The sequence below is a fragment of the Opisthocomus hoazin genome, chromosome 4, assembly GCF_030867145.1.
Source record: "Opisthocomus hoazin isolate bOpiHoa1 chromosome 4, bOpiHoa1.hap1, whole genome shotgun sequence".
In the NCBI taxonomy this organism is placed as follows: Eukaryota; Metazoa; Chordata; class Aves; order Opisthocomiformes; family Opisthocomidae; genus Opisthocomus; species Opisthocomus hoazin.
In genome coordinates this window covers 69,156,538-69,173,314 of record NC_134417.1, presented here as the reverse complement: position 1 = coordinate 69,173,314, position 16,777 = coordinate 69,156,538, and the positions used below count along the sequence as shown (strand labels likewise).

The following is a 16,777-nucleotide window of genomic DNA, read 5'->3' as shown; positions in this document are numbered from 1 at the left end:
TCAATGTGTATACTGAAGACCTACTTAAAATTGCATTGGAGATGTTGAATATGTCTTGTAAACTGCAACAAATCTTTTTCCTTTTTTCTTTTTTTGTTTGACCAAGAAGGGCAACAAGACCCGAGGGGGCTCGACATGTGAATTGGTTTTGTACTGCTGGTAGTGGCCTTCAGAGAAATTGGGAAAGGTGGTGTCCCCCTTCCCAGAGCTGTGACAACTGTGAAAAAAACCTATTAGCCATCTGTGCATGTATTGTAATTGGTGGTTCGTGCTGTCATGGGCACTTGCAGAACAACCAGCCCTTTGTGTGTTTATCTCTCAAAAGTACTGGTTGTACTGAGGTTAATGAGACTCCCCAGGAATATAAACACCTCAGATAAAAGTGTAGTGTATGAGGTGTGTATTTTTATTGTAACATTACAAATCAAAACTATTTGGGAACTGTCAGATTTGTGCTTGGCATATGAAATTCAAAGGCAGCCATAAGACATTTTAAAGTGATCTTATGTGGGTCTTTTTATATCACTGTGGCTTCAGTGGAATCTTAGATGGAATTCTTCTTGTCTAAGTTATTTCCACAACCTTTTCTGAGGACAGACAGATACCCTGTTACACATATGAGCCCTCAATATTACAAGCTCTAAAAGCATTGCAGGTTTTTTGTCATTTTTGTCCAAATTTTGCCAGACAGCAGCCATAATGTTATGCCTGAGTACCTCACACAGATACGTTCTCTCAAAGACATCCAGTTCTGTTGGGAATCATACCTCAAAAGAGTTGTTCTTCAGCATTTACATTTCTGAGGCCTGCAAACCTTTCCTCAGTGAAACTTTAAGTTGCACTTTGTCCTTGAAATGCTCTAGGGGAAACATAATTTATATGTTTTGATGCTCCCCATGCTCTAGACGTCTTTTTCCACTTACCATTCTTAATTAAATGCAGTATTGATTTTTATGGTAAAATTTTTGTTTTGCTTCTAATCCTGTAAAAGGTTTTGTAAACAGAGGGTTTTATCCAATGAAATGGGGATCTACACATAGAATCATAGAATATTTCAGGTTGGAAGGGACCCATAGGGATCATCAGGTCTGACTCCATGCTCCTCGCAGGACCACCTAAAACTAGACTATATGACTAAGAGCATCGTCCGGACACTCCTTAAACTCTGTCGGGCTTGGTGCCATGACCACTTCCCTGGGGAGCCTGTTCCAGTGACTGGACCCTCAGGGAAGAACCTTTTCCTAAAGTCCAGACTGAACTTCCCCTGATGCAGCTTCATTCCGTTTCCTCATGTCCTGTTGCTGGTTGTGTACATTTATTTGTAAGCTGGGTTGTTTTTTACTTGAATGACACTTTAAAAGCTGAGTAAAGATTGCCTAATGTTACGTGGGAGGCATATTGTTACTCATAGGTGTTATGTGAGGCAGGCACAACCTGGCTGAAGATGGAATGCTTTATATGAATACCAGACACTAGATAGCATGAGGAAAACAATTATGTAAAGTTACAGCAATTACATTGTTCAGATTGCAAACTAAAACTACATTTTATAGAAAGAAAATATATATTATGGCTGAGAGCACCTAACTAAAATGACAAGTACACGTCTTGCTACAGGTTTCCTACTTGGCTTTTTAGTAGTATCACTACAGTTTTCTTAAGCGGTTCTCCTTTTACCTCTCAACTTGCTTCCAAAACCCCTGCACTGAAGCAGAAGGCAAGGAAGGGTGGGGTTCCCTCCCTCTTACACTTGAATAGATGGCCAGCTTGGGCAGGGATGCTCACCTCGCTTCTCTGTCTATAAAGAGTCTACTAGAGTGGAGTCCTATTTTAATGGCTAGGCTGCTAGGGTAACACTGATTTTAAGTTTTAGCAAAGAAGACATCTTACTAATTGGAAGACCAACAGAACTATCAAGTATCAGTGATTCTGCTTCAGAAGAGTAGTTTCTTAACATCCAGACTGTGAAGAAATTGTGTTCACTGCTGCATAATTTTGTCCATGAACGAAATAGCTTGTGCTGCTTCATTTTTGAGAGTTTACTGTTCCTTTCTAAAAAAGAATGTAAGATTTCTATTCAGAAAGTGTCTGAAATAATACATTCGTATCATTTTAACCGCATGTAGATAGTCATGGGACCTCTTAGATTATGAGGACAACTGATTTGAGGGCTTTTGGTTTTGTTTTATAGTACAGTAGGAATTCTTTACATAGTAGTCTTCTGCTAAATCAGTCAGAAATTAAATATAGTACCAGTTTGGTTTTTTTTTTTTCCCAATAGAAGAGTTTGCAGGTGGGTTTAGTCTTGTGAGAATTTTGAAGAAGGACGTGTCTGAGCATCAAGGCAACCATGCTTAGGAGAGATGCATTTCTGCATCATTCTTCTCCTGCAAAATAGTTTGATATGTGCAGCCTTTTGATACCTTCTGGAATGGGCCCCCCCCAAAAAAAAGTGAAGTATTAAAGCAATGTATGGTGTTTTTGCTATGTGATGACTAACTTGTACAAGTAGTTTTTATCTTTGGTTTTTGGAAGCAAACACCCACCCCCACCCCCAATACTACAGAGAGTTCTCCTACAAAACTGTTAATGTTCAGTACTTCATAGGCTTTCTGGCTTGAAACATTGTGCCGTAAATCCAGTAGCAGTGATTTTAAGTGGAAGAAGATACCCATTCTCAACCTTCAGCCTGTCAGTTCTATGGAATCATTGGCCTGTTTTGTCATAGGTCTTCATTTCTTCAGTTTTCTGGTGTGGCAGGGAGTCTTCAGCTTGGTACAAGGGAGATAGATACAAGGTGGACAGATTAATCAATGTGCTTTTTCCATGTCATTTAACAAAGAGAAGTTTTGTTTGAATTTGAATTTGCTAGACTGAAACAGTGTTTCCTTTAAAGTTTCTTATAAAAATTCAGGAGGTTACTGGATAACTGAAACAAGGTAGTAGAAATTCTCTCTCCCCTCTGAAATTAGTGTTTTGCTCCTTTTTTAATTATTAAAACCTTTGAGCTTTCTTGAATTTTCTTGATAGGCCACTTACTTGCTCTTGAGCTGAATAGAACAAATCTGTTGATGTATGAATCTGTTCCAGCCCTCTGTAGCCACTGTGCTCAATTACATGAAAATCCATGTTCTTCTACTTCACAAGAAGGTGGTGGGGCAGAATATCGCCAGAGAGTCTGTTGAAGAACATACTCTAATGGGGTTCAGCTCCAGAGATGCTGAAAGAGATGGTCTGAGGAGGAAAAAAATGTTTAGGTGGAATTTTCTGTGAGAATAGGGGCACTGTTAACATGTAGGCTGCAGTAGCTTTGCTACCACTAGCTGTACTTTGTAGAGGTAGTGTTTATAGTGAGAGGGAGAGGCTTTATTCTCTTATCCTTTTGGAAGTTTTCTGTCTTCAGCAGCTCACTCCTCGTAAGATGCTTTCTATTTCTTGCCTAAGATGTACTGGGAAAATAGATAAGCTGCTCAACACACATTAAAGCCTTATCAACTTCTGGACTCAAGTTCCCTTCAGTAAGAATGCCCAGGTGAATTCATCCCCGTTGTCTGAATTACTGAGATAAAATGGGTCAAGAAAAGCAGTCTGCAAGGGGCTAGTGACCCAAACAGTAAAGGGCTTTGTAGGTCAAACCCAACACTTTGTATTTAACAAAAGAAGAGATAAATATTAGTGCAATATATGTAGTTCTGGTGCTTGTTTCCTGTGAGCACTTGACTTAGCATTGCATCAGGTTGGGCTTTCACATGGCTTTTCGGTGTGCATCATTCTGTGCCAATTTAATTACTAAAGAAGAAAGGTATGGGCGACTGTAGTGAAACTCTTGTGCATTAGATAGTGCAGCCTTCTGGACAAATATAGCTGGAAGGAGGGGAGATGATTCTCACAGCTGCTTCTCGTATTTGATCATGAGAACCAACAATATTCCCAAATCAGGTATTACTTGAATGTTTCTATTTAATTTTTTGTCAGCAACTTCTTTAATCTCACACCACACCATGATCTGACCTGTGTTTTGCTATCATCAGATTTTCCAATCGTTGTGATTTGCATAATGCGTATACATTTGTCACATCTGTCGTGTATGCCATACAGAACAGGTAAAATATCAATTTGTGAGACTTAGATGGGAATGGCAACTAACCCTCCAAAAAAGACAAAGACATGGAAGAAGGATGAAAAATTGGCAGGTTTAAAAAAGCTATTTTTTAGCTGAACTGCCAAAAGTTGCCCAAGGATTTTGCAGCGTAGACTATTTGGATGATAAAATGATAATAGCATTTCATGCTGAAATGTGCAAACTGATGCATATGAAGAACTTAACTGCAGCTATGCATGTGTAATGGTGAGTCTAAACAAATTACATTATTCTGGATAAGAATTACAGGGTCGCTGGAAAATAGCTTGAAGATAGCGACTCAGTGTTCAGCAGTAGTCTAAAAAATAAGTGAACCTTTGGAAAACAGTAGGAAAAGAAAGGAGAACAAAACCAAAGCTGCCATCATGTTATTGCAGAAATCCTGTTTGTGTGAATATCATATCAAATATTAGCTATCGTAGAACAAAAATGACACAGAAGATGACAGAGAGGGACAAGACAAGAATGATCAGTTGGAAGTGCAATATAGTTTCCATGGAGTTGAAAGTAGTAGATTAAGACTCATTAGAGTGTAAAACAGAGGACTGAGGGAGGATGAGATAGTAACCTGTAAGATCACAAGCTGAATTTATGCCGGTGAAGAGGCAATAATAGCGCAACATTTCTTGAGCTACTTTGTGGTTCCTACTGAGTGAGAGGTAATCAGAGATTTGTTTGATTTGGTTTTCAACTGAATGAATGGTTTCTAACTGCACGGTGTTGTGTAACTCTCTACCACCTGGAGGACAAGGCATGAATTACTTCAAAAGTGGAGTTCCTTCATGAAGTTGTGAAGGAAAGGTCGGGGTTTAATCTTTGAATTACAAAGTAAACTGCTGGTAGTTAGAAGGACATGGAGGTGGAAGGATCACATTTGTCTATCCTTACCCTCTAACAAACTTGGTTGCTTTCAGAAACAGGCTAGATGAACTTTTATTCTGCTCTTGTATGATTATCACTATGTACATTCCTCTGACATCTTTCAATTATGTTAATATTAAAAAAGTCTTCTTTTAAATGAAGGCCTTATACCTACTCTACAGTGATGACCTGTTCAGATAACTGAAAGATTGTAGCATCCCTAGAGGGAAGGCTGAGAACTGAACCTCCATTTAGCAGGACCAAAACAAAAGAGGATGATTTGTACACCTTACTATAGTACATTAGCATGCGATCTGTATTAGTTCAGTGTAACTCTTTCCCTGACATAAGCACATTTGTTGTCTGTTACAGTCACCATAGTAAGACCACAGCCATAGAGACTGATTAATACCATATGTGTCGAATCCATCAAGGCACCTGAGATGGTAGTGAATTGGTTATTTGTTCTTCCATTATGAGTTTAGGGCTTCATTTTCTATAGATTGCTGTAATAAACATGCTTCTATAGTGTCTCATATTTCTCAGTAACTTCCTGTGACAAAGAGCAGAACCTTAGATACCTTCCAGTGGTACTTCCCACAGAGCGTGCCTGGGCTGGTGGTTCTTCTGCCGCTTGTCTCAACTCAAAGACAGTGAAGAGTAAAAATGTAAACAGGTTGTTGGCTTGTTAAAAGGAAATAAGCTTGTGAGGAGTCTGGAATAATTGCTGAAATTATCTCACACCACAAACCACCATATTTAGGATTAAATGTCATTGTTGTGAGGTTCTTTTATTACGGGTTGCAGTTATCTCTGAAAACAGAACCAGTCAGATGCTTTCTTATAGCAACTGCCTGGAGAAGATGTCTTGCAAGATTCCCTCCCCTGCTTCACGTTTAGTACTTGGATATCAAGTTTCAGGCAGGTCAGAACCTGGGGCAGTCGTTCTGCCAGGATTCCACGGGACGTGTGTGCAGGTAAACCTCCTGTAAATACACAGTCATGTAAACCTCTTGAGTTCACTAATTTGGGGTACTTCAAGGTCCCATGTGAGCAAATGAAGACAAGAATAATTGTGACATTCCCTCAGTTCCCTTTTATTGTGAATGCCAGTGAAAGAAGATCTCAGACTTCTTGCTTGGTTTCTAGGTCGGTACTTTATTAGATTTTGTAAAGCGCAGTCCTCACTCTTCTGCAGATACTCCATCAGCCTCCTTCAATGCCTAAAGTGTGGTGCTTACTTAATGGAGCAGTTATAGTCACCTCAACAGTCATAATTGTCTTTGATTGAGAAAATACAGGATAAATTAAATTTTAAAGTAGATAAAATTTTAGGCTTCAAGTCAGTCCGAGAACACCTGCTCAAGCCATCTGACATCCTGTAAAAGTAGTTTCTATGTGCACTGTAGAGTCCACAGAGGAAGCTCTCAGGAGTTCTCATTAATTTTCTGAAAATAATCTGTATAGTGCCTAAGGTAGTTGGCCATATCATCTCACATTTGGGGTGCCTTCAGAGTTTGATCACTTTGTAGTCTGTATTGGCTTGAAGCTATAAAGTGGTAGGATGCTTCTATCCACATACCTTCTACCCTTTCCATAGAGGACATGGGAGTCTTGGCCTGTGGAACTCAGCTCATAGATGAGATGATCTTTTGCTGTGATCCTCAGTGGATTTTTCACCAGAAATTTTGATTATCCTTATTAATAAAGCATGTACAGGAGGGATAGAGGCAGCTAAACAGTGCTGCTGAGATGGTCTTTCACTTGCATGTTGGTAGTTCAGTTCCAGTGCAAGAGTTGTCAACAGTTATTCCCATCTGAAGGTGGTTGCTTTACTGTTCTTATAACATGAATTCACCATTTGTGTTGCGTGGCAAACTCAGCAGATAGCAAAAGCCTTAAGGACTGAAACTGTGCCCTAAAGGAACAATGCCTGATGAAGACGCGTAGCACAGAGACAGTTTTTCAAAGTGGGTTCCCTAAATATGCAACTGATTCTAGCTTCTTATCTATGTTGTAGGAATATGGAGGTTGATTTGGTTTTATATTTTTTTTAACCACAATAGCCTACATTTTGTGCATAAATCTTTTTTTTAGTTACAAAAGCTTGAGATTTTTTTCCATTGCAATGTAGAAAGACATCAGGTGAAATAAAAAAAACCCCACAAAACCCAGGAAAACAGCAAAACCTTTCATGTGAGTATCTCAAAGTGAAAATGAAGGGAAGGTAAAATCCAGTGCTTTCAGAGAAGATGAGAATTCCAGTGCATGACATATTTAAACTTTAGAAAGATAAAGGTGAACTCATCTTTTTGTGTTAAGTTTTTATTCATTTATAGGAAGCTTTTTCTCCTAGCTATAATGCTATGGAGGACTTTGAAATGGGATAATATTGAGCTTTGTCCCTGTATGTGATCCACTGTAGCAATATATGTAACTTGAAAATCAAACATTTTCAGGGATTCTTCCCTGGGGTTTATACTGATAGATATTAAAAAGCTATTGTTAATTCCTTATAACTCTCCCTAAAAAAAACTTTGTAAACTGTCACTAGTATTCATCATTAAAATTTGTGTCATACCCTTTCCTGATTAGCTAGATACTGGTCTTTTTTTTTTTTATTTTGTATTGCAAATATGAGAATTGTCAGCTATGTGGTTTTAGGGATTGCATAGTAGATGGGTTAGTTCAATTTAAACTACTCCACTAAGCCACCTTATCTTCCAGATAGAGTGCATACATTTGAAATTTATGCTACTTGAGTTCTTTGTGGTGTTTTTGAAAAATAATTGACTGAGATACTGATTTAAGTGTTTTTTTTTCTGAGTAGTCTAGGTTGTCGTGCTTTGTACACAATGTATTAGTAACATTAAGACTTAGCACCAGGACTCTTTTCAGTGGTACCCAGCGACAGGACAAGGGGCAACGGGCACAAACTGAAGCAGAGGAAGTTCCACCTGAACATGAGGAAGAACTTCTTCCCTCTGAGGGTGACGGAGCACTGGAACAGGCTGCCCCGGGAGGTTGTGCAGTCTCCTTCTCTGGAGATATTCAAGACCCGCCTGGACAAGGTCCTGTGCAGCCTGCTGTAGGTGACCCTGCTTCAGCAGGAGGGTTGGACTAGATGACCCACAGAGGTCCCCTCCAACCCTGAACATTCTGTGATTCTGTGACATGCAGTTGTATGTATATACAGGTACATTGTAAGTCATGGTAATTATGGTGCATTTTTTGGTCTAGAATTTTATTCATGTATTATGAAGATACCTCCATTTTTGTAGTGAAATGTTGCTGCTGTTGACAGCACATGTTAACTGTAGGATGCTGAGGACAAGTGACTCTAAAATTACTTACTGTTTTTCAGTTGGGGATGAGGAATTTAGGCAAACAAGATGCAGATTATTTTACCTGATGCTTAGGATAGGCTTCATACACTTTCCAGAAGGGTATTGTTTTTACAGTGTAATTTTAACATATTATAAAGATGTGAACGCAGAACTAGCCGAGATAGAATTCTGTCTGTGAGTAATAGTTGGGTTTGTTTTTGCAAGTAGGAGTGAGACATGGCTGGGAAAAGACTGTTTATTTATTTTTCTAAAGCAAGGCGTGCTTTATTATTGCAGGGTAAGGTATACTGGAGTCCTGTTTTGTGTCTAACTAGATGCCCGTCGCACGTGGAAAAGCCTACAGATCTGCTCTCCTCTTAGAAGCAGACTAATTATGAAATTCCCTACCTTGACTAAGCTCTGCATGTGGTGTCTGTGTATATTAACTGCTGGTCACACTGCAGATCTGGCTGCCTTGGGCCTTTGCATTTCTTCTCTTTAAGTACTTTTGGCTAATAAGAAGAAGCTAACAGAATTCTTTAGAATAGTGCTTATCAATACCTTCAACTAAAAGCTTAAAAAAAAAAAAAATGAGGCTTGGAAAATAGTGTTTGACTTCCCTAGCAAGAAATCCTAAATCAAGTTAAAAGACCACATTCAAGTTCTTGTCATAGATACATTGCACCAATGTGTTTTAGTCTGCATTATTTTATATATTTGAGATCTTTACTAGCATGGCACGGAATGCAGAAGTATCAGTAACAAGTAAAACAATCTCAGTGTAATAGTAGTGTTCACAGGAAGATGTGGCTTTGCAAAGAATGTTGGAGTTAGGTTTTCCAGTTGCACAGAAAGAGTATAATTGTCCAAAGTGGACAATTATAAAAGGATTAACCTTTTATATGCATAGGCTGCTTTCAGTGAGTTTAAAATGTATCTGGATTGATTTGAAGTGTTTTTCAGATGTGTAAAATCATTATACAGTGTTCTTCATGTTGTCACCGTTCCCTTTGAACTTGCACTTTAAACATTATTTATAATGCAAAGTATATTTAGAATCAATCCTAAAAATGTAAAATCTCTTTTTTGGTCTTTAGAGTTGCAAAAATAATGAACGCTGTGTTACATTGCATTTTATTTCAGCCAGTGACTTTTTAAGTGAAGTCCCACCATACCAGATAATGTAGATGGTGTAGTTCAAATACTGGTTTTGTGAAGCAAGTTTAACGACATGTTGTACTTGGAATGACTTGTCACGCATTCCATTGTGCAATATTATCCACTGCTTCATTTGCCATTGTAAGATAAAAATTATTTTCTTTGCGTTCAACACATTTTTGTCTCTGCTGGGTTGTTTTATTAAGGTCGTGTCTTGTGTACTCTATGCATTCTAACTTCAACCTAAACCCAAACTTACCAGTTTAGGGAAGGGGTCTTATTTTGTGTTCACCTGTTAAAGCTAGGAACTGAACTGCACTTGGACAGGTATTGTACCATCCAGCCCTCTCTTTCAGGATAAAACTTATTAAGAATCTTGTTAAATCAATTTTTGTGAAATATCATCAGTGGCTTATGAAGTGGCTGACTAGATGTCCAAATGACTTTCACAAGTGAGTAAATTTTCAAAACTGTAAAGTGTGTTTACTTTTTCCATGTATCTTCAGTCTGCAATTGTCAAAATGGAAAGGTATGTGTTGAAGAGCAGTGGCTCTCCTTTGTCATGCAGTTTCTTGTATGAGGAGAAAATGGGCTCATACGGACGTAGGACCCTTGTACAAGTTACTGCATGGGGTTATTACTTCTTGGAGAAGTATCCGTACTGATAATGTGAAACTTGTGTTTGCAGCTGGTTTCCATGCAGAGTTTTAAAACCGAAACCCATAGGTAGTTGACTTTTTTTTTAATTGTATTGAAACTTTTTTTTAGGTCAGTTACTCTCCCACTGCCTTGGAAAACAAACCAGTCCCATGGTACAGAGGGCTTTGTGTGGTCCATCAGTTCCAGCTGTAATTCTAGACAGCCTTTGCCTGCCAGCTGGGTTTCGCAGTCCACGGGCAGCAGCGGAGCACGTATTTGTGTTGAAGCCAAGCTGTGTTCAACCACAGTCTGCAAATGGGGTTGGGAGCAGGGGGAGGGATGGGGCTAGCACAGGGGAAGGAGGTGCAGAAAAATAGTAGGTAGTCAAGCCAAAATTCTGGGAAGCCTGTGTGGATGAACAAGGAGTTCCTAACAAGACTTAAGCGTAAAAAGGATGTATACAGAAGGTGGAAGGCGGGACACGTAACCAGGAAGAAATACAGAGACATCTTTCAAGCATGCAGAGATGCAGTTAGGAAAGCCAGAGTCCAGCTGGAATTGAATCTGTTGAGGGATGTCAAAGGCAACAAGAAGAGCTTTAGTGCAATAAATGCAGATTTTTTTTAAATAGAGTAAAAATAATTAAAATATGAGAGGGTTTGGCTTCTTTGAGTTAGATCCCATTACTTTGTAGGCTGTTTTCCTTGCTTTTTGTCTCCATACCTTGGCTCAACCCCTGTCTTGCTTCTGAAATGCATTTCCATGTTTCTCTGGCTTGCCTTCTGTGTTCCCTTTCCCTGTGGCTGTCCACCACTTTTCCCGTAACATGGTGCCTGTCTTCTCGCGCCTGTTGGTCTCTGCAGTTGCTTGCTTACTAGCTGGTTGTTTTTTTTTTCCTGAGGATCCTACTGTCCTCCTTCATCCTCAGACATATTTGATGTTGACAGAATAAGGACAAGGAATGTAAATGTTTTGAGTGTATTTACTCATCATTTCAGCTGGAAGCTTTTTTCAAGTTTTCTTCGGACTCCCATGCTTGAGACATCCAAGAAGAAAATTTTGGCCTAGAAAGTGTAAGTCTTCTCTTTTCGGGAGATGTGAAGCCTTCTCTTTGCTTAAAAACCGAGCTAAGAAACTCAGTACTCTTCTGCAACATGCCCCTGTGACTAAGGCTGGGAAATAGATGAGGGGGAAAAATAACACGTGTCGCTTGATTTTGGGAGCATCTTAATGGATTTGCTCATACCATTCAAGTTTTATCACCACTGAAGCCACTGATGCTAGATTCAGCTGTGAGCCTTGAGTCGAGAATTATTTAAGCATATGTTTAAGTCTTGGTGACTGTGGTGGGACTCGAGCAAATGTGAGGAGTTTAAGCACGCTGTGTGTTCTTCAAAGTGAGACTCTACAGGGGAGCCCATTTCCGATGGTCTTGTGACGTGCATCATGGGAGCTGCCTGGGGTGTGAGCCAGGGCTGTGTTTTGCCTGCTTAGTTGCATAGCACCTCCTCGCTACATAAAAAAGAAAAATATTTATGTGTGTTCAGGATATCTTCTCAGTTGAGTTGTGTTCTTTATCTCCTGAAGGTTTCACTTATACATATGTTACCATTCCGTGTCCTAGCGTAGTCTGTCCAGCACTTCCCCAAGCCTGAGAGGTTCCTGGGGATCCAGGAGCCATCTGAAGCAGAGGCCAGCAGGGGCTGCTGTAGGAGTAGGAGATGGAGAAGGTTTGCAGCCTCCCATTTGGAGAAGCCCTCCTTGAGGGTTTGCTCTTGCTGCCTGCTCTTCCCTCATACTATACCCCAGCTCGCTTGGGCTCAGCAGTGGCTTCCCAGCACGGAGTAGGTGTCTGTCGCTTACTCACAGCTTTGCATATTTTATATGTTCATAAGTTAAATATGATGCTTCATCATTACAATGTTAGAACTAACTTCAGAGTTCTTAGGTTGGCTCAATAAATTTTAAAATGCTTTTTCGTATTTATTATTTCTGTAGAAGTGGACAGTGGCATTCATAGTGCTTATTTCCAGATGCCCTTAGATTATGGCTTTAATATCATTTGCCACTCAAGAACTTGCTGGTTTCCTTCAGTTCTGGGACATAATTGAGTTGGAGATGATTAGTTGCATCCTTTTGGTTGAACGATGAGGGTTTTTCCTTAATTCCTGCAAAATCATCATTAGCTATTTTGGCTGCTGTTCTGTATTGGGTTGAGGCAGTACTACATTGTAAATCAATATCTTTTTGAAAAGACTGCTGTAAATTGCCTAGATAGCATATGCATGGTTACTTTGGCTGCAATGCTGCTGCAGAGCCTGGATGCTCTGCCTTTCTGGGAACTCCACAGGCAAGTCCATCATATATTAAAAAAAAAAAAATCTTTTTAGAAAGGACATGGTGTTGCTGGTGAAATTTAGACAGAGAAATATTGTACCATCGGTGCTGATCTGTACCTTTTGTATTTTACTCCACTGGGATTACCCTGTCTTGAGGGATTTCTTTGTTTTCTGCTTTAGATTTCCCCCTTTCTTAGCTGTAGTACAGTCGTAGCATTTCAGCTTGCTAGTGCAGAAAGATGTTGTGAATTCAGTTGCTGAATGAGCCCAGCCTGACTGCAAACACTAACATTGCTAGAGAGATGCCAAAGAGTTGCAGGTGAATCTAACCTGATCTGGGCAACAGCAAAACGGTAAGACAGGGCTTGTTTAAATCTCTGGGATTAATTGCGTGCTGGAGTTTCCCGTTTCAACCTGAAACCTAGTTATCACATGCTTCCAACTTGAGCAGGATTCATTCTGTGCATGTCAGGGTGGGTTTTCTCAGGAATGCTTGAAATCCAGGCAGAAGGGAGGTGGTGGGAAGCTGGGAACACCACATGAGACCTCTCGGCAGCCACCCTGGTGAGACTCCCCGGCAGCACTGCCTGCGGTTTGTAAATACCAGGGAAAAGGTAGGGGAAGGCTTAAACGCGATGCTTTTCTCGGTACAGCTTTGTATTTCTCTCTCCATCAGCCTTATTTATTATTGTATTAAGAGGATAGTATGAGCAATTTTTTCCGATACATGCTTGGCTGCACGCCCTCTGGGACGAGTGAGTGAAGGACGTGATCAGCCACTTTTTCATCTCTGCTAACAAGTCTGTGCATCTCGCTCGATCTGAATAAATGTCTTTCTCAGTTACAGATTTGCTTGGTGGTGGAACATATAATTAAAATGATCCTTTATAAATACATGCTCTGTCGTGGATGCCAGAAGATCTTTTTGCCTGGTTAACCTCTGTCATTATTTTATTTCCCTTGTATGCTGTCTTTATTTAATAAAACAAAAAGTGAGGTAGTCATTTTAAGTAGTTGTTCTTGAATGCTTATGTAGGAGTGTGTTGGCAGAGGTTTGGATCTTAGTGGAATATTTCAGTGTATGAAAGCATAGGGCAGCAGCATGTTCAGGGAAAGAGAGGAGGAAAAAAGCAGCAGTTATCATTAGGACAAGACAGAAAGATAAAAATGTGGCCATTGTATGGAATAATTTGAATTCTTTTTGATGACTTAACGGACAGCTAGTGTGTTTTGGTTGTCGATCAAGCCATAGATTATTCTCAGCAGATATCCAGTGGAACCGAACAAAAAGAAATTTTGCCATATGTTCTAGCATTTAAAGGAAAGCAACTGTGGTAGTAATGGTAGAGTGATGAAATATGGGTTATGCTATTACTAGTTAAGGGTAAAAGCAGAGGGTTTTGTTTCTAGAGGAGTGCGTTTATACTTTATGCACTATGTGAATTATACTCCAAGAAGAGATGAGTTATATATCAATGTGGGATCAAATAACTAGTTTGACAGCGATTCATGTTTGCTTTTTCTGTACTTGCCAATTAAGCAGTTTTTCTTCTTTGTCACTGAATATGATTAAAGGGGGAAGATTCAGTTCTGTCTCAATTATTTTCTGAAGGTTTCATTATTATTTTGCTGGAGTCCTTTATTTTTTAAAAAATGTTTTCTAAATGTGTGACACTGTGTACTGTAATGTAAGTGATGTGAAGTGAGCTGTTTCACACTGTATACAAACTTAATTTGCCTGGTTTTGTCTCAGAAAGTAGAGATGCTTTTTTTTTCAGTCAAGAATAACCTTGAATGTTTCTATTTACAATAATTATTGTAAATAATTAGCTTAATTATTTTGCAGCTGCAAGCATTTTTAATGGAAGTTTTCCTTTGCTTATACTGTCATACCTATTAATATATTGCAGACCTTCAGTGCACTGGCCATTGTTTAATGCGTAGAAGTAATCCAGCCATTTGTATTTGCTTTCATGTACAAGGAATGAACATCCGGAAACTCTTAGGCACGTGGGATTTTGTTAAAGCAAATTTTAAATTAGGGTATTTCTTGGTGATATTTTTTCATCTACATCCATATGTGAAAATTGTTGCTTCTGCCAGCTTTCTTCCGCCACGTGTTTTTTTCTCCCTGAATATGGAGCCATCAGCTCCATTCACTGTGTTACTACTGTCTCTGGAGTTCTCCCATTTTAGCTTCCTGAGCTTAAGAAAACAATAGTGTTTTGGACATTTTTTATTGGTAAGTAATGTTCTCTATGGTAATATTTAGCTGAACAGATCTAAAATGAACTAGAGCAGGGAAATAACATATAATGTGGAAAATGTGGCCGAAAGTTAAGAATGCAGGTGGGAAATGTAAGAAATACATAGTTTAACAGGCAGTGGGTGGTGCTGAGTGCTCTATAAAGAAAATTATCATCTCTGTGTGGATCAGTTTTGTTGCGAGGCTGAGGTCTGTCACAGCAGGAGACAAGAGCATACCTGAGGAGTGAATGTTTGCCACAATCTCCTTCAGGTCTCTGACTCCAGACAGAAAGAACTTCAAAAAGTTGCAGCTGAACAGGCTAAAAATCATCAGCATCACGTCTTAGAGCAAGGAGCTTAGCTGGCCTTTGAAGTCCCATGGCAAAAATGGTCACCTAACTATCTCTTTTTAGCTATTTTGAACGAATACTAACAAAAAATTGCTCCTGGAGGAGGCTCCCAGAAGCCCCCCAGACAAGGAGATGGATGGTACCCTTAAAAGCGCCTGCGCTTGGGCCTCCGTGCATGGCTGCCCCAGTGATCCCAAGGGCTGGCTGGCGCGGGCACTGCGAGGGCACGTCGCGCAACTCAGCCGGGCTCCTGTGCCAGCAGCGAGAGGAGATCTTGTCCTTCAAGGGAGATCCTTGCGTGGCGCTGGCCACCCCTGAGCTGCCTGCCTCGTGCAGCTCTCTGTCCCCTGTCCTGGCCTGACTGGCGTGCTGAGTAGGAGTTTAGGGGAAATCATAGAATCATAAAGGTTGGAAAAGGCCTCTAAGATCATCAAGTCCAACAGTCAACCCAGCACCATCATGCCTGCTAAACCACGCTTGTGCGAACGCTCGGTCTGGGTCGGTTGAGGCTTCAGGCTGTGATACGTGGTGACTGCTGAATAAATGGGAGAGCAGGGGTGCCCCGAAAGCTTGCAGGAGCTGCCAAGCAGATCCAGACAGCTTTGTTTGGGTTATTTCCCTTGGAAGTCCTGGCAAGGCACAGTGCTGTACACGGTTTGTAAATTGGGTTTGAGAATGCAAGCGTTATAATTTTCCTAAGTGTTTCAGGTACTGACACAATGATAATTACAGCTTACAAACAATGCTAAAATGAAGGAGAGTTAGCAAATAGTCATTGAAACAACAGAGAGACTATGTGATACCATTGCTCCAAAACCTGTTTCTGAACTAAAGAAAAATATAGCTGGTGTACTTGATTCAGGAAGAACAGGTTAAATACTATGTTTTCTGAGCTTGTGTTCCCAAGATAGGTCCACGCTGCTTCCAACATCTTGGATTAGGTTTTTCTTTTGGTACCGTGGCAGGGAGGTACGTGAATGGGAAGTTGGTTAGGTAAGGAACAGACTCTTAAGGACTTTATTTTTTTTAATCCTGCTATTACAACGTCAATGTCAGGACAGCTACTCCCAGCAGAAGCTCCATCAGTCATGAAGTGCTTCTTCCATGTACCTGATGACTTCTGGGTTTTGGTATAGTTCGGTAAATACCTTTCTTTGACTTTTTTTTGCTCTTGAGATAAGTTTATTGTGTATTGTCAGAATTATTGATTGTATGCGTCTTTTTCTTGTGTGGCAGATCTTCCACTGATATCTTCCGTTCCACTCCCTAATCTAAGCCTATGTGTAATTCTGGAGTTAACAATTTAGTGAAAAGCAAGTAGTGAAATAGCAATTCAGCGTAGTGCTCAGTATTGCATTCAGTGGACTGATTTTGTATTATGAGATTTTTGAATCAACAGCATAAACACTCTGTTTATGCTGTTGATTCCAAAATTTTGCCTCTGAAAGTAACTTTTGGGCTTTTCCTTGTATTGCTGGTGAACTGAAGTAATATTGTGATCTTGCTCTTTTGTTTACCATATTTCTGAGTGGATGGGCTTTTTCTGCAGTTCCTATGTCAGTTCTGGACTGGCCCACAGAGAATACAGAAGTAGACAGTTTTATCTGTTAATTGTCTTACTCCATGACGGTGTGCTAGTCAGAAAATGTGTGACAAGGGTGGGTGATTTTTGTTTTGTTTTACAGTCATTTATAAAATTTATTATTAGAATTCGGT

At 39.9% G+C, this 16,777-nt stretch overlaps 1 protein-coding gene across 4 annotated transcripts in view; it reads left to right on the top strand.

Moving 5' to 3' along the window:
• The window catches only part of CDK14 (cyclin dependent kinase 14), a 320,879-nt gene that overhangs the window by 53,233 nt on the left and 250,869 nt on the right, over window positions 1-16,777 (top strand). The window contains exon 1 of one of the 4 annotated variants that reach the window (XM_075419365.1): window positions 12,702-12,817. The exons of 1 other annotated variant lie outside the window; for it this stretch is intronic. Coding sequence is in view for 2 of the 3 variants with exons in the window: in XM_009936147.2 (XP_009934449.2) it covers window positions 13,004-13,078 (75 nt within the window). In the remaining variant the exon portion in view is untranslated. Of the gene's footprint in view, window positions 1-12,701; window positions 12,818-12,970; window positions 13,079-16,120; window positions 16,202-16,777 lie in introns of those variants that run through there. 2 more of the 4 variants (XM_009936147.2, XM_075419364.1) reach the window with 2 other exon arrangements.